Source organism: Eriocheir sinensis, chromosome 35 (assembly GCF_024679095.1).
Source record: "Eriocheir sinensis breed Jianghai 21 chromosome 35, ASM2467909v1, whole genome shotgun sequence".
Classification (NCBI taxonomy): domain Eukaryota; kingdom Metazoa; phylum Arthropoda; class Malacostraca; order Decapoda; family Varunidae; genus Eriocheir; species Eriocheir sinensis.
Genome location: NC_066543.1, coordinates 6,688,618 through 6,709,345, shown reverse-complemented (window position 1 = coordinate 6,709,345; position 20,728 = coordinate 6,688,618). Strand labels below are relative to the sequence as shown.

The following is a 20,728-nucleotide window of genomic DNA, read 5'->3' as shown; positions in this document are numbered from 1 at the left end:
ACACATGTAAACAATGGATCATATGCTTTAATCTACTATATCAATTTCAAACCTATAAAAACTGCGTGTATAATAACATAACAATCTTTTGCAGCATTTCAATTTCTTTCATGATCAAGGTATTCTTTATCTATCTCTTTCAACACGGCCGAATTATGACTGTATGTAGTTTTGTATCTATCTACGTAGGTGTGAAGGTATGTAGGTATTTTCTCTTATGGCAAATCATGCGTCAAATCCTTTATTCTTGTATCTATCAGTTAAATTTCAGAGTTATTTGACAACATGCTCGTCTAGCCGCGGACATGTCGGATGATATTCAAGGTAATGCCCTTTTTGTGGCCTTTATTTTCACAGTGGTACCCTCGTCGTGGCCATATTTTCACAGTGGTACCCTTGTCGTGGCCATATTTTCACAGTGGTACCCTTGTCGTGGCCTTATTTTCACAGTGGTACCCTTGTCGTGGCCTTATTTTCACAGTGGTACCCTTGTCGTGGCCATATTTTCACAGTGGTACCCTCGTCGTGGCCTTATTTTCACAGTGGTACCCTTGTCGTGGCCATATTTTCACAGTGGTACCCTCGTCGTGGCCTTATTTTCACAGTGGTATCCTCGTCGTGGCCATATTTTCACAGTGGTACCCTCGTCGTGGCCATATTTTCACAGTGGTACCCTCGTCGTGGCCATATTTTCACAGTGGTACCCTTGTCGTGGCCTTATTTTCACAGTGGTACCCTCGTCGTGGCCATATTTTCACAGTGGTACCCTTGTCGTGGCCTTATTTTCACAGTGGTACCCTTGTCGTGGCCTTATTTTCACAGTGGTACCCTCGTCGTGGCCTTATTTTCACAGTGGTACCCTCGTCGTGGCCTTATTTTCACAGTGGTACCCTCGTCGTGGCCTTATTTTCACAGTGGTACCCTTGTCGTGGCCTTATTTTCACAGTGGTACCCTCGTCGTGGCCTTATTTTCACAGTGGTACCCTTGTCATGGCCTTATTTTCACAGTGGTACCCTCGTCGTGGCCTTATTTTCACAGTGGTACCCTCGTCGTGGCCTTATTTTCACAGTGGTACCCTCGTCGTGGCCTTATTTTCACAGTGGTACCCTCGTCGTGGCCTTATTTTCACAGTGGTACCCTCGTCGTGGCCATATTTTCACAGTGGTACCCTCGTCGTGGCCATATTTTCACAGTGGTACCCTCGTCGTGGCCATATTTTCACAGTGGTACCCTCGTGGCCATATTTTGTCGTGGCCATATTTTACCCTCGTCGTGGCCTTATTTTCACAGTGGTACCCTCGTCGTGGCCTTATTTTCACAGTGGTACCCTTGTCATGGCCTTATTTTCACAGTGAAGCCCTTGTCGTATCTTTTGTTAGGCGGGGGTGAACGAGTGATCTAGACCTTGCAGAACCATTCAATTTGTTGCAGGCTGTTCACACTTGTATTCTTTTATTTATTATTTTTTTTAACAGCCGAGGATGCATTCAAGAGCACAGGCAAATAGTGTGTCTGTTTTTCCTTGCGAGAATAATTTTTTTTTAAATTTTTTCTCCTTTCCCCAAACTATTTTTTCCTATTCCTCCTCTTCTGCTTTCATATCTCATACCCTCCTTTGCGAGAACCTCTTCTATTTTTCCTCCTCTCCCCTACCCATCTTTGCCTATTTTTCCATCTTTACCCTTTTTTCCTATATTTTCTATCCTATTGCTATCCTATATTTCCTATCCTATCCTATTCCCTATTTTTCCTATATTCCTATCCTATTGCTATCCTATATTTCCTATCCTATTGCTATCCTATATTTCCTATCCTATTGCTATCCTATATTTCCTATCCTTTTCCTATCCTATCCTATTCCCTATTTTTCCTATATTTCCTATCCATCTTTCCCTATTTTTGTATCTTTCCCCATTTTTCCTCCTTTCCCTTTTCCATCTTTCCCTCCTCCTCCTCCTCCTCTTCTTCTGCTGCTATCATACCTCCTTCCCTTCCCTTCCCTTCCCTCCTGGCTCATCCATTATCTTCCTTCTTCTCTCATTCCCAACTTTATTATTCCCTGGCCTCCCCTTCTCGTCTCTTTCCTTGTCCTCCCTTCTTCCTCACTCTCTCATTCCTCCTTCCTTGCCTTCCCTCCCTCCTTCCTTTCCTTCCAGTGATGTTTGTTCCGTTTCACTTCCCTCCTTTCCCTTTTCCCCTCCTCTCAGTGCTGGGTCTTCTTTTTTCTCTTTTTTCCTTTTATCACGGGTTTCCTCTTTATTTCCTTTCCTTCTTTCCTTTCATCTCTCTCTCTCTCTCTCTCTCTCTTTCATTTTCATTCCTCTTTCTCCTTCACCTCTTCTTCCCCGAAATTCTATAATCCTCTTTTATATTTCTTTCTTAAAACTTTCTCCTTTCCTTTATTAACTTACTGCGTTCTCTTCTCTTCCTTCTTCTTCTTCTTCTTCCTCCATTCTTTTCCTCTTCGTCCTCTTTTCTTTCTTCTTCCTCATTTTTTCTCCCTTCTTCCTCCTCTTTTCTCCCTTCTTCCTCCTCTTCTCTTCCTTCTTCCTCCTCTTCTCTTCCTTCTTCCTCCTCTTCTCTTCCTTCTTCCTCCTCTTCTCTTCCTTCTTCCTCCTCTTCTCTTCCTTCTTCCTCCTCTTCTCTTCCTTCTTCGTCCTCTTTTCTTCCTTCTTCCTATTCTCTTCCTTCTTCCTCCTCTTCTCTTCCTTCTTCGTCCTCTTCTCTTCCTTCTTCCTCGTCTTCTCTTCCTTCTTCCTCCTCTTCTCTTCCTTCTTCGTCCTCTTCTCTTCATTCTTCCTCCTCTTCTCTTCCTTCTTCCTCCTCTTCTCTTCCTTCTTCCTCCTCTTCTCTTCCTTCTTCCTCCTCTTCTCTTCCTTCTTCCTCCTCTTCTCTTCCTTCTTCCTCCTCTTCTCTTCCTTCTTCCTCCTCTTCTCTTCATTCTTCCTTCTTCCTCCTCTTCTCTTCCTTCTTCCTCCTCTTCTCTTCATTCTTCCTCCTCTTCTCTTTCTTCTTCCCCTTCTTCCTCTTCTTCTTGTCCTTCTTCCTCCTCTTCTCTTCCTTCTTCCTCCTCTTCCTCCATTCTCTTCTTCTCTATATTTATTCAGTCTTCTCTCAGCCATTTTTTTCCCTCTTCACCCATTCTTTTTTTTTTTCATTATTATTTCCCTTCTCATTCATTCCCTTCCTCTTTATCGATTCCGTTCATATTTATTCATCCTCATACTCTTCATCCATGCTCTTCATATATGTTCATTCTCTTCCTCTTCGTCCATTCCCTTCCTTTAAATTCATCTCCTCCTCTTCATCCATCCTCTTCGTCAATTATTATTTTCCATCACTTCTCTCCTTCAGTCTTATTCTCCAATACTTCGATTCCCTTCCCTTCCCTTCCCTCCTCCTCCTCCTCCTCCACCTCCTCCTCCCGTTCGCCCCTCGTCGCTTAGTCCTGTTCTGCCCCTAAAATTAAGTGTTTAATGGACGTATCCAATTCTGAGTAATTTCTCTTTTAAAGGAGAAAAGGATGGACGGAGAGACGGACAGGAGGGAAGGGAGGGGAGGGGAGGGAGGATACGTAGAGTAGGCGGATGGGAGGGAGGAAGAGGAGGCCAGGAAGAGAAGGGAGGGAGGGTGTTCGGGAGGGCGGGAGGTAGAAAGCGGAGGTGAAAAGGGAAATAAAAGGTTCGGGAGGGGAGGCGCGAGGAAAACAAGAAGAGAGAGGGAGAGAGAGAAGGAGAGAGAGAGGGAGAGAGAAGAGAAAATCTGGCGAAAATTGTGTGTGAACTGATGAGATAGAGAGAGAGAGAGAGAGAGAGAGAGAGAGTGTGAGAGAGAGAGAGAGAGAGAGAGAGAGAGAGAGAGAGAGAGAGAGAGAGAGACATACATACATACATACATACATACACATACATACACACATAAAAACAGACAGACAAGACAGACAGAGAGCCAGACCGAAGGCAACAGAGGGAGACGTGAGATAGATGGAGACACATCAGCTTGTCTTTCCAACTAACTACATTAAGGGAGAGAAGGAGAAGGAAGGAAGGAAGGAAGGAAGAAGAGAAGAAAGAAAGGAAAGAAGATAAGAGGAAGGAGAAAAAAGGGAGGAAAGGAGAGAAACCGTGAGAAAAAAAAAGTAGAATTAAGTAAGCGAGTAAGCAAGTCAGGAAGGAAGGAAGGAGGAAGGAAGGAAGGTGGAAGGAAGGAAGAAAGGAGGAAGGAAGAAAAGGAGGTGTTAGGAAGACATGTCACCTGAGGGACTAAGCCACAGTTCCAAAGTCAGTCTCTCTCTCTCTCTCTCTCCATCAACGCCTTGCTCGGTAATCAATTATTCGTCAGTCTCGCGTCCATCTCCTCTTGAAGCGATCCTCCCTGGAAGAAAGGAGGAGGAGGAGAAGGAGGAGGAAGGGAAGAAGGAGGAGGAGGAGGAGGAGGGGGAGGAGGAGTAGATGGAAGACAAAGGGGAATATTAAGAGGAAGAAGGTAGAGTTGAAGAAAGGAGTGAAGAAAGGAAGATGAGATGGAGAAGTGGAAGAAGAAAAAAAAAGAAAAAAAGAAAGAAAAAGAAGAAGTTAATAAATAAAAAAAACGATGAATACAACAGGAAGAGGATGTTTATGAGGATGAGGAGGAACAGGATGGGGCAAAGGAGGAAGAGCAGAATGAGGAGGAGGAGGAGGAGGAAAGGTCATAACACCGTGACCTCTCAGTGTGGCACAGGTCACGGCCACACACTCTCTCTCTCTCTCTCTCTGACGTCACCGCTGTAAAATAGGAGACGCTTCGTAAAATATCTGAAGCGAGCCGAAAATTTAGGGCATTAGAAAAAAGAAGGAATATTATTACTGAAAAGACGATGGAGGTGATGGTGGTGATGATGGTGGTGATGGTGGTGATTGTGGTGGTGATGAGGATGGTGATGATGATGGTGGTGATGATGGTGGTGATGGTGGTGATTGTGGTGGTGATGAGGATGGTGGTGATGATGGTGTGAAACGTGTAAAGGGAAAGGAGTAAATGGAGGAATGGAATGGAAGAAAAAGAAGATGTAGAGGAAGGACGATGATGGGGAAGGAAGAGGTGGAGGGATTATGGCGAAGGTGAAGGTGGTGGAGGTGGTGGTGATGGTATTGTTGTTGTTGGTGGTGTTGTTGTTGACGGTGTTGGTGGTGAGGTTTGTGGTGATGGTCATGGTGTTGATGGTGATTGGTGGTGGTGGTTTGTGGTGATGGTCATGGTGTTGATGGTGATTGGTGGTGAAGGTTTGTGGTGATGGTCATGGTGTTGATGGTGATTGGTGGTGAAGGTTTGTGGTGATGGTCATGGTGTTGATGGCGACTGGTGGTGGTGGTTTGTGGTGATGGTCATGGTGTTGATGGTGATTGGTGGTGGTGGTTTGTGGTGATGGTCATGGTGTTGATGGTGATTGGTGGTGGTGGTTTGTGGTGATGGTCATGGTGTTGATGGTGATTGTTGGTGGTGGTTTGTGGTGATGGTCATGGTGTTGATGGTGATTGGTGGTGGTGGTTTGTGGTGATGGTCATGGTGTTGATGGTGATTGGTGGTGGTGGTGGTAATTGCGGTGGTGGTGGTGATTATAAGAATGATGAGGAGGAGGAGGTTCAGCTAAGGACGATGATAAAATAATAATGATAATAATGTGCTTACGTTTCTCGAATAATTATATATATGTGTGTTGTAATTATTGGGTCTGAATTATGCTTTACAAGATTCAGAATTATTTAGAATTATTTGCTGTTTGTACATGAACTGACAAACAACATGAACGTACTTGATAAATAAATAGATAGATAAACAGATAGATAGACATAGATAGAATGATAGATAGATAGATACATAGATAGATAGAGAGAGAGAGAGAGAGAGAGAGAGAGAGAGAGAGAGAGAGAGAGAGAGAGAGAGAGAGAGAGAGAGAGAAATAACTTTAAATTCCCACGTAGTAACTCCCTGCCACCTGTTGTTTGTCTATTTGTGTACGTGTGTGTGCGTGTGTGTGTGTGTGTGTGTATGATTCTGTTCCATTTCCCAATACAACATTTCACATGCCATATCTCTCTCTCTCTCTCTCTCTCTCTCTCTCTCTCTTCCAATTAATGACTGCTAGATCTCCTCACCCTCTTATAAACAGATCATTTCTCCTTCACCGTCTCGCTTTCCTTCCCTTCCTCCTTCCTTCCCTTCCTCCTTCCCTTCCCTCCCTCCCTCCCTCTCCTTCCCTCCCTCTCCTTCCCTCCCTCCTTCGATCTGGCTGTCTCTTCGTCTTTAACACTTCCTCCGCAGCATTCCTTCTTCCTTTCCTCCCTGCTTCCCTGATTTCCTCTTCCTTTCCTCCCTCCCTTTTCCTTTCCTCCCTCCCTCTTCCTTTCCTCCCTCCCTCCCTCACACGCTCCTTTCATCCGTCCGTCCTCCAGCCACGTGGAGAGATTATTGAACTTATATTAGAGGGGGAGGTGGAGGAGGAGGAGCAGGAGGAGGAAACATGGAAACATGGAAACATGGAAATGCAGGCAACAGAAAGCCTATTGGCTCATTACGAGGTCGCCCGCTTGGGTGATTTAATCTGCTCGATCGCCACTTGGGGCTTGGTGAGCAGATGAAAGCACCTCGATATTGAGGAGCAGATGGAAGCCCCTCGTTATTCAGTTTACTCCCGACGCAGCGAAATGACGGTCGATTCTATATTTGAAGGAGTTGATGGTATTCGCATTCACTACTTCTGAGGGAAGATTGTTCCAGTGGCGGATGACTCGGTTTGAAAAGAAACTCCTTCCAATGTCTGTGTTACATCGACTCGACTGAATGGGTAAACCGTTATTTCTAGTTCTTGAGTTGGTTTGCAGTTCAAAGAATTTGGAGTAATCGACGTTATTGAACTTTTTTAGATACTTGAAGACTTGAATCATATCCCCTCGTAGGCGTCTTTTCTCCAATGTAAAGAGATTGAGTCGTTTGAGTCGTTCCTCGTACGGTTGAGCCCTGAAGGTTGGAATCATCTTTGTGGCGCGTCGTTGAATCCTTTCCAGTAGAGCAATGTCCTTTCTGTAATTGGGAGACCAGAACTGCACTGCATACTCGAGGTGCGGTCTTACCATGGAATTATACAAGGATAGCATCACGTCTGGTGTTTTAAACTCAAGTTCCTCGCTATGAACCCGAGCATAATGTTGGCCTTGTTGTATGCTTTTTTACAGTGATTCGCGTGTTTCAGGTCACTGCTGATAGTGACTCCAAGATCCTTTTCCTCCTGCATCGCTTGCAGAGGTCTCCCATTCATGATGTATGTATGGTTACTATTTTGGGACCCAATGTGCATGACTTTGCATTTGTCAACATTAAAAGACATTTGCCATTTTTCCGACCATTCGATAATGTGATTGAGGTCTTTCTGAATGATTTCGCAGTCGGTCTTTGTGAGGGCATCTCCACCCACCTTGGTGTCATCTGCAAATTTCGATATTGTGGATTTCAGTCCTGATTCTAGGTCATTGATATATATGATAAAGAGGATGGGTCCCAGCACTGACCCTTGAGGCACTCCACTAGTGACTGGAAGCCAATCGGAAGGCTGTCCGTTGAGTAGTACTCGTTGTTTTCTGTCGGTGAGCCAATCTCTTATCCACGCGATCAGATTGGCTCCGATGCCCGCCGAGTGCAGTTTCTTAAGGAGTCGCTCGTGCGGTACCTTGTCGAAGGCTTCCTGAAAGTCCAGGTATATAACATCACTGGGAATGTTATGGAAGATAACGACGACGACTATGAAGAAAAGAAGAAGAAGAAGAAGAAGAAGAAGAAGAAGAACAACAACAACAACAACAACAACAACAACAACAACAACAACAACAACAACAACAACAACAACAACAACAACAACAATAAAAACAACAAGAGGAGGAGGAGGAGGATTAGAAGAGGGGAACAAAACTAGGACAAAGAGAGAAAGAAAAAAGAGGAGGAGGAGGAGGAGGAGGAGGAAGATAAAGGTAAGCAATATAGAAGGAGGAAGGAAAGAAGGAAGGAAGGAAGGAAGGAAGGAAGCAAGGAAGGAGGGAAGGAGTAAGCAAGATAAGTAACGTGGCAGCGACAAAGGGAGGAGAAGAAAAAGGGCGACAAGGAGGATGACGGGAAAGACAGGGAACAGAAAGATGATGGCGGAGGAAGATGAAGAAAATGAAGGGAGAGTGAAAGAGAGGTGTAAAGTGGACACGATAATCACGAGTAGAAGGAGGAGATGGAAGTGGTGGTGGTGGAGGAGGAGGAGGAGGACGAGGAGGAGGAGAAAAAAAGAAGAAGAGGAAAAAGACAACGACAACAACAACAACAAGGACAATGACAAGAAAAGAAGGGAGAAGAAGAAGACTAAGATAAACAAGAACAAAAGAAGAAAACGAATAAGAATAAGAACAAGAAGAACAACAACAAGAACAACAAGAACAAAACAAAAAAGAAAAGTAGGAAGATGAGACAAAAGAAGGAAAACTAAAAAATAAATAAATAAACTGGAGAAACGATTCGGCTATTGTAACTAAGGCTATTGTAACTGAACAAGAGCACGGAGGACAGCAGCAAGTGAGGTGTCGGTAAGGTATCGCAGGGTAGGAAGGGTTGCCCGGGATAGCACGCCCATCTGCTCGGGTAACCTTTGCAGCCGCTGAGGACCGACAGAGGGAGCGTTCGGGGAGGGAAGATGCCTTGGACCGGTGTGTATGTTGAAGATGGCGCGTCAATACATTCTTATTACAGGAAAAATAAGTGAGGGTGTTTTTTGCTGGACTACAGGCTGTTAATAGTAAAGGTGTAAAATAAATAGATAGATAGGTAGGTAGGTAGGTAGGTAGGTAGGTAGGTGGGTAGAAAGGTAGGAAGGTAGATAAAATAGATAGATAGATACATAGATAGATGGTAGATAGATATTAGACGGACAGAGAGAGAGAGAGAGAGAGAGAGAGAGAGAGAGAGAGAGAGAGAGAGAGAGAGAGAGAGAGAGAGAGAGAGAGAGAGAGAGAGAGAGAGAGAGAGAGAGAGAGAGAGAGAGAGAGAGAGAGAGAGAGAGAGAGAGCGAGAGAGAGAGAGAGAGAGAGAGAGAGAGAGAGAGAGAGAGAGAGAGAGAGAGAGAGAGAGAAGGGGAAAACGCAGCACGAATCATGTCCCGAACACGTCGACTCTTGATGAAACAAAAGAATACAAGCAAATAAAAAAAGGAAAAAAAAAAACAGAAAAATAGAATTGAACAGATTATTTTTTTCCTTCCTTCCTTTGTGTGTGTGTGTGTGTGTGTGTGTGTGTGTGTGTGTGTGTGTGTGTGTGTGTGTGTGTACGTTATTCACCGCTGACCTGCGTTCCTCGTTGGTCCAACCGTCGGCACCTTCCGCATCGACTTTATTGATTTTAATCACCGCTATAACTCTCTCTCTCTCTCTCTCTCTCTTCACGGCCCTCTGACCATAATACCGAACTCCGCTGCTGGGACTAACTTCTGTTCTTAAGTGGCTTTCGCTTAATAATCCTGTTCCTGTCCCCGATCTCTCTCTCTCTCTCATGGGACATAGCTTTTCTGCAGCTTAGTTCCAATTTAATCATTGGCTCGTTTAATGCTCTCAATTCAACTTTTTTTACGCTGCGTCATCAATCTAAATGATGTTGAGAGAGAGAGAGAGAGAGAGAGAGAGAGAGAGAGAGAGAGAGAGAGAGAGAGAGAGAGAGAGAGAGAGAGAGAGAGAGAGAGAGAGAGAGAGAGAGAGAGAGAGAGAGAGAGAGAGAGAGATTTGTATACATTGGCAACATAAAACAACGTCACTGGATTCTCACGTAAACTTACAGCAGAAAAAGTGTTTGTGTTTGTTTATTTGTTTGTTTGTTTATGTGTGTGTGTGTGTGTGTGTGTGTGTGTGTGTGTGTGTGTAATTCACCACAGCCTGATCACGAGATGGACTCGCTTTCGCCAGCAGGTACCCTCCCGATACGGGCAAGTGCATACTCATTAACGCGTCGATCTCTGGGTACTGCCAGGACCTCAAACACCACACACCCCATCCCCCTTGCTCAAGGGGAGACAGTAACCACTCCTAGACAACGGAAAGAATCCGGCCTGAGCGGGGCTCGAACGCCCTGTTTGGCTGTTGCCGTGAAGCCAGCGCGGCGCTCTAACCAGTTGCAGGTGTGTGTGTGTGTGTGTGTGTGTGTGTGTGTGTGTGTGTGTGTGTGTGTGTGTGTGTACAGGTGCAGATGTCAGACGACTTCCAAGATGTAAACATTATTTCTTTGGCGCGCAGTGCGAGCCTCAAGGTGATGGGAAGGGGCGAGGGGGAGAGAGTAGAGGGGGTAGACCGGGGATGGAGACATGGAGTAGGAGGAGGAGGGAAGGAGGGGGTGAGAGGAGTCGAGTGAGAGTGGATAAAAGAGCAGAGGAAGTGAGAGGGAGGAATAGGGGGTTGAGGAGGATAAGGGTACGAGGAAGAAATTAGGGGGAAAGAGAGGTAATGGGCGTGAAGGTAGAGGAAAAATGAGAGGCGAAGAGAGAGAGAGAGAGAGAGAGAGAGAGAGAGAGAGAGAGAGAGAGAGAGAGAGAGAGAGAGAGAGAGAGAGAGAGTGAGAGAGAGAGTGAGAGCGAGAGCGAGAGCGAGAGAGAGGAGAGAAGAAGAGAGGGAGAGGAGAGGAGACTGAGGATGGCGGAAATAAGTGAAAGGGAGAAAGAGGGAGAGCAAAGAAAGTGAAGGAGTGAGGTAGGGAGGGAGGAATGGAGTGAAGGGAGAGGAAAGGGAGAACAGGGTGAAGGTGGTGGAAAGAAATGAGGGAGAGAGATGTTGAGAGAGAGAGAGGAAAAAGAGTGAGGAAGGGAGGAAGGAATGAGGGGAGGAAGAAGTGGAGGGAAGGAGGGAGAGAGAGAAGGAGAGGAGAAGAGAGGGAGAGAGAGAGAGAGAGAGAGAGAGAGAGAGAGAGAGAGAGAGAGAGAGAGAGAGAGAGAGAGAGAGAGAGAGAGCGAGCGAGCGAGAGAGAGAGAGAGAGAGAGAGAGAGAGAGAGAGAGAGAGAGAGAGAGAGAGAGAGAGAGAGAGAGAGAGAGAGAGAGAGAGAGAGAGAGAGAGAGAGAGAGAGAGAGAGAGAGAGAGAGAGAGAGAGAGAGAGAGAGAGAGAGAGAGAGAGAGAGAGAGAGAGAGAGAGAGAGAGAGAGAGAGAGAGAGAGAGAGAGAGAGAGAGAGAGAGAGAGAGAGAGAGAGAGAGAGAGAGAGAGAGAGAATGTCGTGTGCTGCCTCGCACAGCGGGAGACTCGACGCCATCCAGAGACGGGCACTGCGACTGGTGGATGCGGCAGACCCCCCAACCGGGCAGGAAACTCTCAGCTCCGTCGACTCCTTGGAACACCGCAGGGACGTAGCTGCTCTTGTGGTGTTACATAAGGCACAAGTGCAGGGAGTGCCACATCTGGTGGGCTTACGCCAACCTCCGAGAGTCACCACGCGGGACACGACACCGGTGCTATCCCGTGGTGACGTAGTGGAGGTGCCGTGTTCCCGTACCAGCCAGCACCAGCGCACCTTTTCGGGAAGAGTCTGCCTGATGTGGAACATGTTCACGGCCTGTATACCAAACATCCGGGAGATGAACACCCAAAAAATAAAACTGTCGGCCCACCACTCGAGGGTCTCACTCCACCCACTGACACTCGTGGGGGAGCCGTGACACGAGTGTATAGTGCAGTGCGCGCACAAATCTTCTGTATTGTATGTTTTTTTTATATATTTTTTTAGTATATATATATATATATATATATATATATATATATTTATTTTATAGTTTATGTAGTTATTTTTTTATATAGATTTTATTCTGCCCTTTGAATAGGCAGCACACGACAGTGCGCCTTTGGGTATGCAAATATTATACATGTGCCTATGTTTAAATAAATAAAAGAGAGAGAGAGAGAGAGAGAGAGAGAGAGAGAGAGAGAGAGAGAGAGAGAGAGAGAGAGAGAGAGAGAGAGAGAGAGAGAGAAAAGCGATGTGTGAATGTCGTAAATCTTTCATGACGCAAAAACTTCCTCGTGAAAGTACCGTGTTTGGACGTTGTTGTTGTTGTTGTTGTTGGTGGTGGTGGTGGTGGTGAGGGGGGGGGGGGCGCTCACTTGGTGTACAAGTAAGATGCATGATAAATACTTCCTATATTAGAATAGTTAACGAACTTACACCAGTCACATGTTCACTCCTATGCTGTCCTTCCTTTTCCCCCTTACTGTATCATCTCCCCTTACGTTCTTATGTTCTTATGTTCTTATGTTCTTATTAATCCCCTCCCCCTCCCCTCCCTCTCTCCCTCTTCTCTCCCTCTTCTCGCCCGCTCTCCTTCTCCTTCCCTTTCTTTCACTTCTTTTCGCCATCCTCATTATCCTCGCCCCTTTCATCACCCTCCTTCTTCGCCCCCATATTGATTACAAAAATAAAATAAAATGTGTGAGTCTAGTGCACGGGTGAGTATTTTTGCGAGTGGTTGAGAGGTCATCCAGAGAAGCCATCCAGCCATCCATCTTTCCAACTCAGACTTTGCTTATGACCTCTTACTTTGATGAATTCCTGCTTACTTTTTTTACCTGTCGCTTCAATCCCAAATCCTTAAGCTTTTCATCTGGATTCATTTACGTATATGTTCCACCTGTTTACATGTGTTGCATCTGTCTAAGCTGTAGCATGTCTTAATCTGTCTGCCTTAATCTGTCTGTCTGTCTGTCTGTCTGTCTGTCTGTCTGTTCCACCTGTTTATATGTGTAGCATCTGTCTAAGCTGTAGCATCTGTCTTAATCTGTCTGCCTAATCTGTCTGCCTTAATCTGTCTGTCTTAATCTGTCTTAATCTGTCTGCCTAATCTGTCTGCCTTAATCTGTCTGTCTTAATCTGTCTTAATATGTAGCATCTGTCTTAATCTGTCTGCCACCTGTTTATATGTGTAGCATCTGTCTTAAGCTTTTCATCTGGATTCATTTACGCATATGTTCCACTTGTTTACATGTGTAGCACCTGTCTATCCCTTCATGTATGTACCACCTGTATCTATTTTTGCACATGTACCGTCTGTCTCCATTGATCTTTTTTTCAACGTCTACGCCTTTAGCGCCGGTAGGCTTGCTTAAGGGGCCTGGATGGTGTTGAGCCCCAGCCCGTCATGGCGCAGGCAAGTGTTTATAGTGGCGCCATCTTCTTGTACTGTCTGTATCCATTACCGTATGCACCACCTGTATGCATTTGCACTTGCGGATGAACCTGTTGTGAGATCAATGTTTTCGGCGCTATTTAGGTGTGCAAACCTCGATCTCATCTCCTAAAGCACACTTAGTCTGTCTCTATCTCCCACGACAAGCGCGTATTCTCAAACATTTCGAGGCTTACCGACTCACATTTAATAAAACTTTCGTAGAGGTTCCGAGTATTTTCTTGAGTTGCTCGACGAGTCTAGTCATAGTGTTGTTGTTTTTTTTTTGTTTTTTACAGCAAAGGAGACACTTCAAGGGCGTAAAAAAAAGAAAACAATATTAAAGAAAAAAAGCCCGTTTCTTACTGCTCCTGAATGGAGTACAGAGGAGTGGCCAAAAAGAGAGGTCAATTTCGGGAGGAGAGATCTCCTTTAGACTCCACTCTGTCCAGAAGAGCTGTGTGAGTGGAGCCCCCCCACACGTGAGATGCATACTCCATACGATGTGACAAGGACTCTGCGCCATGACCGTAAAAAAAACACTCATGACAACCCGACAGCTCTCTTTTGTGGTCTTTGGAAATACTTGTCGTGAGAGCCCAGAGCGTCTGAGAATACGGGCCCATTACACACCACAGTTCCTCGAATTGTGTGGCCGGAGCTGTACTTCTCGCTCTCCCTAACCAACGCCCTGTCCCTGCTCACTCCCCGTCGCTCCCCTTCCCTTCCTTCCTCCCCGGGCGTGAAATATTTCAAACCTCTGTACAGTGTCGTGTTCTGTCCTCCTGCCAACACCCCCTCACTGCTGTACGCCCGCCCTGCCCTGCTCTTCCTTGATGTGTGTCGTGTTCCCTCACCCACTACACACACACAGACCTCCACCCCCTTCAAACACACGAAAGCACCCCCCTCCACCCACCCAAAACCACACCCGGAGACACCCCCACCCATCCACACTCACACAGGCAACCAACCATCACACACCAACACCCACAGTCAAACCCTAACTCCCCCCCCCCCCAACACACACACACCCTCTTCACACGCACACCCACATCCACACATCCACAAAACCTATCTATATGTAATTTATCCACTTATGTAGACTTAAACATTAGTACTTTTTTCGCGTATTTAAGAAGCGACATAAACGAAATGTAACTAAACACACTTAATGAACCTTTTATAATCTTAAAACCTCTCAGTAATACCCTAGCCACCACGTCCATAACATGTTCCTAATGACCACTGGGCGAGGAAGGAAAGTTATTAACCCCACGCCACCTCTGCCATGCTCACGCCTCAAACGCCCACGCCCACTTCCACCCCGTGTTTACCAGGCCTCTCCCACACACGCCCGGGCGACTCTCAAAGCTTACGCGGGCCTTACAAACATTTACTAACACGACTCTTCCGCGCGGACGCCAGGTGAGGCAATGCCGGCTGATAAGGTGCGCTCTCTCTCTCTCTCTCTCTCTCTCTCTCTCTTTTTGTTTACCTGTCTGTGTGTTTGTTTATCTGTCTGTCTGTCTCTCTGTTTGTGTTTGTCTGTCTGTGCATGTCTGCTTGTCTACCTGTCGATTTTTCCTACTCTCTCTCTCTCTCTCTCTCTCTCTCACACACACACACACACACGCACACCATAAAATCCCAGCACACGTCTATTTATAACACACGTTAGGTACACCTTTATTACCCACAAAAAAAAAACAGAACTCCCCTACTCACCCCTCCCCTCTCACTCTCATATATTCTCTCTCTCTCTCTCTCTCTCTCTCTCTCACACACACACACACACACACACACACACCATAACATCCCAGCACACATCTATTTATATCAAACGTTAGGTACACCTTTATTACTCTCTCTTACTCCCTCTCTCTCTCTCTCTGTTTACAACGAATCTAGGGCATATAAAAAAAGCCCCGCGCTAAATCGTCGTCATTATAGGTTTACGCTTTTCCGATACAGCTGTTCTTCTCCCCGCGGGCAGCAGCACACTTTTTGCGGCGCCTCTAACGTGTAAATAAAGATCTGGTATCGGAAAAGCGTCCAAGCCTGCCCGTAGAGGTGCTTTTTTTTTTTTTTTTTTACCCCGCGGTCCGAACTGTTAAGGTGTGAAATAATAAATGCTAAACACACATACACACACACACATGAACGCTCTCTCTCTCTCTCTCTCTCTCTCTCTCTCTCTCTCTCTCTCTCTCTCGTAGGTGTTATTGACGCGTAAAATTAATTCTGAGGTTCGTGTGAGAGAGAGAGAGAGAGAGAGAGAGAGAGAGAGAGAGAGAGAGAGAGAGAGAGAGAAAGAAAAGTGAAAGATGATAAGAATGTGGAGATAAAATAAAAGGAAAGGAAAGGAGAAAGAAAATGGGATGGAGGAAGGAATAAGGAAAAGGGAGGGGAAGAGGGAAAGAGAAGGAGGAGGAGGAGGAGAGGAGAGGAATGGGGAAGAGGAAGGAAAATGAAAAAGAGTAAGACCGAAAAAGGGAAACAGAAGGGGAAAAGGGAGAGGAATGGGAAAGAGGGATATAATAGAAAAGGGAAGGGGTGAGGGGGAAAGAAAAGGGAAGAGGAAAGGGGAAGGGCACATAGGGGAAGGGTACATGGGGGAAGGGAAAGGGGAAGGGTACATAGGGGACTAAACTAACAGCTATTTCGGGGAAGGGAAGGGCTGAAAGTTTTGGGAGAGGAATGGGGGAGGAATGTGAGGGGAGAATAAGGGAAGAGAATGAAGGCAGGGAGAGAGGAAGGGGAACGTGAAGGTAAATAGTGTGGCTATGATTAGTAGCAAAGATTAGGAAGAAGAATGGGCATGATAGAAGGTGTAAGAGGAGGAGGAGGAGGAGAAGGAGGAGGAAGAGGAAGAAATCGGATATTTTACAGGATATTGGGAAAAAAAGTTGACATGACGATTGAGAGAGGAGGAGGAGGAGGAGGAGGAGGAGAGTGATGGAGGGGAACAGGAGGAAGATGAGGGGAGGAGGAGGAGTAGGAGGAGGAGTTGAAGGAGACGGTGAGGGAGAAAAAGAAAGATGAAGAAATAGAATATGAAAGGAATGAGAAAGAGGAGGAGGAAGAGGAGAAGGAGAGAGAGGAGATATATTAGAGAGAAGTAAAAAAAAAAATGAACCGTGACTGGAAAAGTGAGAGAAAAAGAGAGTAAGGGAAAAGTAAGAGGAAGAGGATTAGTGAGGGGGGAGTAAAGGGAGAGAAAAAAAGATAGAGCAAGGGAGAGTAAGGAGAAAGGAGAGGAGTAAAGAAGAGTAAGAGGAAAGTGAAGGGGAGAAAGGAGTAAGAAGAGAATAAGGAGAGAGAGAGAGAGAGAGAGAGAGAGAGAGAGAGAGAGAGAGAGAGAGAGAGAGAGAGTAGAATCAACAAAGTCAGGGTCGAGCCGCCAATGTTTACCCTCCATGACACTCCCTCTCGCCCCCCCCCTCTCTCTCTCTCTCTCTCTCTCTCTCTCTCTCTCTCTCTCATCCTCCGGCTCTAGAAAAAAAAATTATATCATCAAAAAATATGAGGCGGAAAAATTAGTTACGTGCAGAGGGAGGAGGAGGAGGAGGAGGAGGAGGGGGAGAAGGAGGAGGAGGAAGAGGAGGGTGAGAGGAGGAGGAGGAAGAGGAGGAGGAAAGAAAGGGATAAAGGGTGTAAAGTTAGATGGTAGAAGAGATGGTGCGAATGAAGGAAATGGAGGAGGAGGAGGAGAAGGAAACATGGACGAGCAGGCAACAAAAAGTCCGTTGGCTCATTGTGAGGCTTCCAGTGATTTAATCGGTCCGACAGCAACTTGAGTGACTTTCGGAAAGATCAAAGCACTTTTGTACGTACTCCTGGATACGTTTAGTTCACTCACGACGAAGGAAAGTGACGACCAATGCGATTCTTAATTACAGGAGGAGGAGGAGGAGGAGGAGGAGGAAAAGGAGGACAAGGGAGTAGACGAGATCAAGGACAAGAAGGAGGAATAGGAGGAGGAGGGGCCTTCAACGGGACGTGTTTAGCAAGCCCTCAACTTCCATCCCCAAACCACTCTCGATGCTCCGGTCACTAAACTTCATATTCAATTTACTCGAGACAAAATTTCTTACTAGTCTTCTGTTTTGCCTCGGGGCTGATGCGCGAGGGGCCTTAGGTAAGGGCAGCGGCACCACGCGGGAACAGGGCAGCACCACCACGAGGAGTTCAAGCTTGCCTTGGTCCATAAGGAAGCACGCGTGGAGGAGGCCCAAAAACCCGGGGGTCGCCTGATACTAACTAAGACTGCTTCTTCCCTCCTTCAGCAGCCGGCCGTTCTCCCTTCGACGCACTCAAGATTCTTTATACTTCCACCCAGCCATTACCTTACAATGATAGACTCAAGGAAAACTGCGTGCCTGATTATCCCCCCGGCACAGTAGACTCAAGGAAAATTGCGTGTCGGATTGTCCTCCCGACACAATAAAGGAAAACTATAGCAAGCAAACCCAGGCTCTACATTTCCCAGGCGCTGTTCCAGACTTGTATACTTGAAGGGAAATCAATCGAAAGCCTTACACGATATCTTGAATTACTTTACTTACATTTCTTAAACTAATGTATAAATGATGTAATATGACCGTTCTTAGCAGAGAGAGAGAGAGAGAGAGAGATGAGCAGGAGGAGGAAAGAAGGAAAAATTTGACGGAAGAGACAGATAGCCAGATGGATCGAAGAGAGAGAGAGAGAGAGAGAGAGAGAGAGAGGAGGAAGGAAGGAAGGAAAAATTTGACGGAAGAGAGAGATAGCTAGATGGATCGAAGACGGAGGCAGCGAAGAGAGAGAGAGAGAGAGAGAGAGAGAGAGGTCTTTGCGTGTAATCAAAGTTTTTAATCACGTGTCGACAGGTGTTTTCCGCCGGGGATTGTGATGAGCGATGAGTCTGCTTGATCCCCGCACGCTCTCTTCCCCCTACCCCCCTTCCTTCTCTCTCTCTCTCTGTATATTTTCCTCTCATTTCCTTTGATGTATTTCTTTCTAAGTCTCTTTGTGCTACTTTGTTTGCCTTTCTGTTTGTCTCTCTGTACATCTCTCTCTCTCTCTCTCTCTCTCTCTCTCTCTTATACAATATACACCCAAGCCTGTCGCACACCTCTAGGTCCGTCACACATCTGCATGAAACACACACGTGAATGCTTAACACACACGTGAATGCTTAACACACACACACACATACTGCTGAAAGTAAGTCATATTTGAGAGAGAGAGAGAGAGAGAGAGAGAGAGAGAGAGAGAGAGAGAGAGAGAGAGAGAGAGAGAGAGAGAGCACACCCTCCTTACCTGGGTGGTGGACACGTCACACTTGTGGGTTCCGGCGAAGAGCTGTGACCCAAGAAGATCGTCCACGTCACACTGGTCCAAGTCCACCTTCGCCAGGGGCACCGTCACCAGCACCACGCCCCTGAAACGGAAGAAGACACCGTAAGGAGACGAGATGCCACTCTAACACGCTACACCTCACCACTGAACCACCACATCAGCTGTAAACCACCTAGGTAAACCCTAAAATGTAAAAACAATATAAAGTAATAACCCTAGAATTAAAAAAACCTAGAATGTAAAAACCCTATAATGTAAAAACCCTAAAATGTAAAAACCCTAGAATGTAAAAACCCTAGAAAGTAAAAACCCTAGAATGTAAAAACCCTAGAGTGTAAAAACCCTAGAATGTAAAAACCCTAGAAAGTAAAAACCCAAGAATGTAAAAACCCTAGAATGTAAAAACCCTAGAAAGTAAAAACCCTAGAAAGTAAAAACCCTAGAATGTAAAAACCCTAGAATGTAAAATCCCTAGAATGTAAAAACCCTCGAATGTAAAAACCCTCGAATGTAAAAACCCTAGAATGTAAAATCCCTAGAAAGTAAAAACCCTAGAAAGCAAAAACCCTAGAATGTAAAAACCCTAGAAAGTAAACACCCTAGAAAGTAAAATCCCTAGAAAGTAAAAACCCTAGAATGTAAAAACCCTAGAATGTAAAAAACCTAGAATGTAAAATCCCTAGAAAGTAAAAACCCTAGAATGTAAAAACCCTAGAATGTAAAATCCCTAGAAAGTAAAAACCCTAGAAAGTAAAAACCCTAGAATGTAAAAACCCTAGAATGTAAAGGAAGCAGCTCAATGGCAAAAGTAAACAAGAACATAAAAGCTCACTACCACTGCTCCCACAAAAGAAAGCAGAGAAGAGTAGCCAAAAGAGAGGTTGATTTCAGATGGAGGCACACGAAACACCGTAAGAATATGGGTCCTACTGCAACACCCTTTACACCTCATCACCACACCAGCACCACCTCCCTACAACGGTGAACGAGGCACGGTAAGTATATGGGTCGTATTTCAAAACATTTCGTCGCACGAGTTCACATATTTGACAAGGCATTCGTAGGAGTTTGGGTTATTTCCAGGAGTAGCTTTATGGCCCTGGCGGTAGTTGGACCCTTCTTCTGTACCATGAACCTAAAAAAACACTCATGAGAACCCGATTGATCCCCTCTTTGACCTTTAGAAATAGTTGATGTGAGAAGCGATAGTGTTTTATAATACTGGCCTATGATTTACCTCTCCAACACCAAACACCTTATCACTTCGCCACCACACCAGAACCGCGCCCGCCCCTACAAGTACTTCCCTATACAAATGCGAGCACACACTAATTAGGGCTATATTTTTAATTAAACATTCCGGCTCCCAAGTACACACATTTGACAAGGCTTTCATAGGAGTTGTGTGTATTTTCATGGGTAGTTTTTATGACGCTGGTGGTAGTCTGATAAAGATTCTGTACCATGAACGTGAATACAACACTTATGAAAACCCGGTTAATACTTTCCGACCTTTGGACATATTTTACATGAAAGGTCGTAGCGTCTGAGAATACCGACCTCAACTTCTGTACACAATAACCCCTCAAATAAGCCCCTCCTCCTTTTCTTCATACGTGTACCCCATTGGATTAGCCTCAAGCAAGCAACGCCCCTTATCCCTCTCTAGCTGCACCGACACCAACACTACAAATCTATGAGCTTTCAAACTAAACAACAACAACAACAACAACAACAACAACAAAACTACGAAAATTCCTTGTCTGATGATATAGAAGGTAGGAAATTGGAGTAATACCACACGAAAACTCTCTTTAATCTCGGATGCTGAGTAGAAGAATCTTTACGGAGAGTGTGGTTTGGCGTGGGTGCTTATAACGGCCTGCGTTGGAAGGTGGAGGTGGCCTGAAGACACTGTGACCTTGTACTCTCTTTAAAGCTAACCTCGACGACTCTCTCTCTCTCTCTCTCTCTCTCTCTCTCTCTCTCTCTCTCTCTCTCTCTCATGACGAAGGAGGGAAGTGAAGGCGTTTAAAGTCCTAATTTCCTGCCTCTTTCCCCTCTCATCCCTCTTCCTCTTTCCCCTTCCATTCCTACCATGCCCAGGACTTCTTCTCTCTTCTTCCCCTCTACTCTATCCTCCTCTAAGCACCTCTAACCTCTCCTCTCCCTTTCTTCCCCTTTAT

General features: G+C 45.6%; 1 protein-coding gene across 2 annotated transcripts in view; it reads right to left on the bottom strand.

Annotated features, from left to right (window-relative positions):
* LOC127007318 (probable G-protein coupled receptor 158) overlaps nt 1-20,728 on the bottom strand; it is a 185,512-nt gene that overhangs the window by 75,318 nt on the left and 89,466 nt on the right. For both annotated transcript variants that reach the window (XM_050878124.1, XM_050878123.1), the window contains exon 3: nt 18,504-18,624. In XM_050878124.1, coding sequence (XP_050734081.1) covers nt 18,504-18,624 — 121 coding nt within the window. The remainder of the gene's footprint in view (nt 1-18,503; nt 18,625-20,728) is intronic.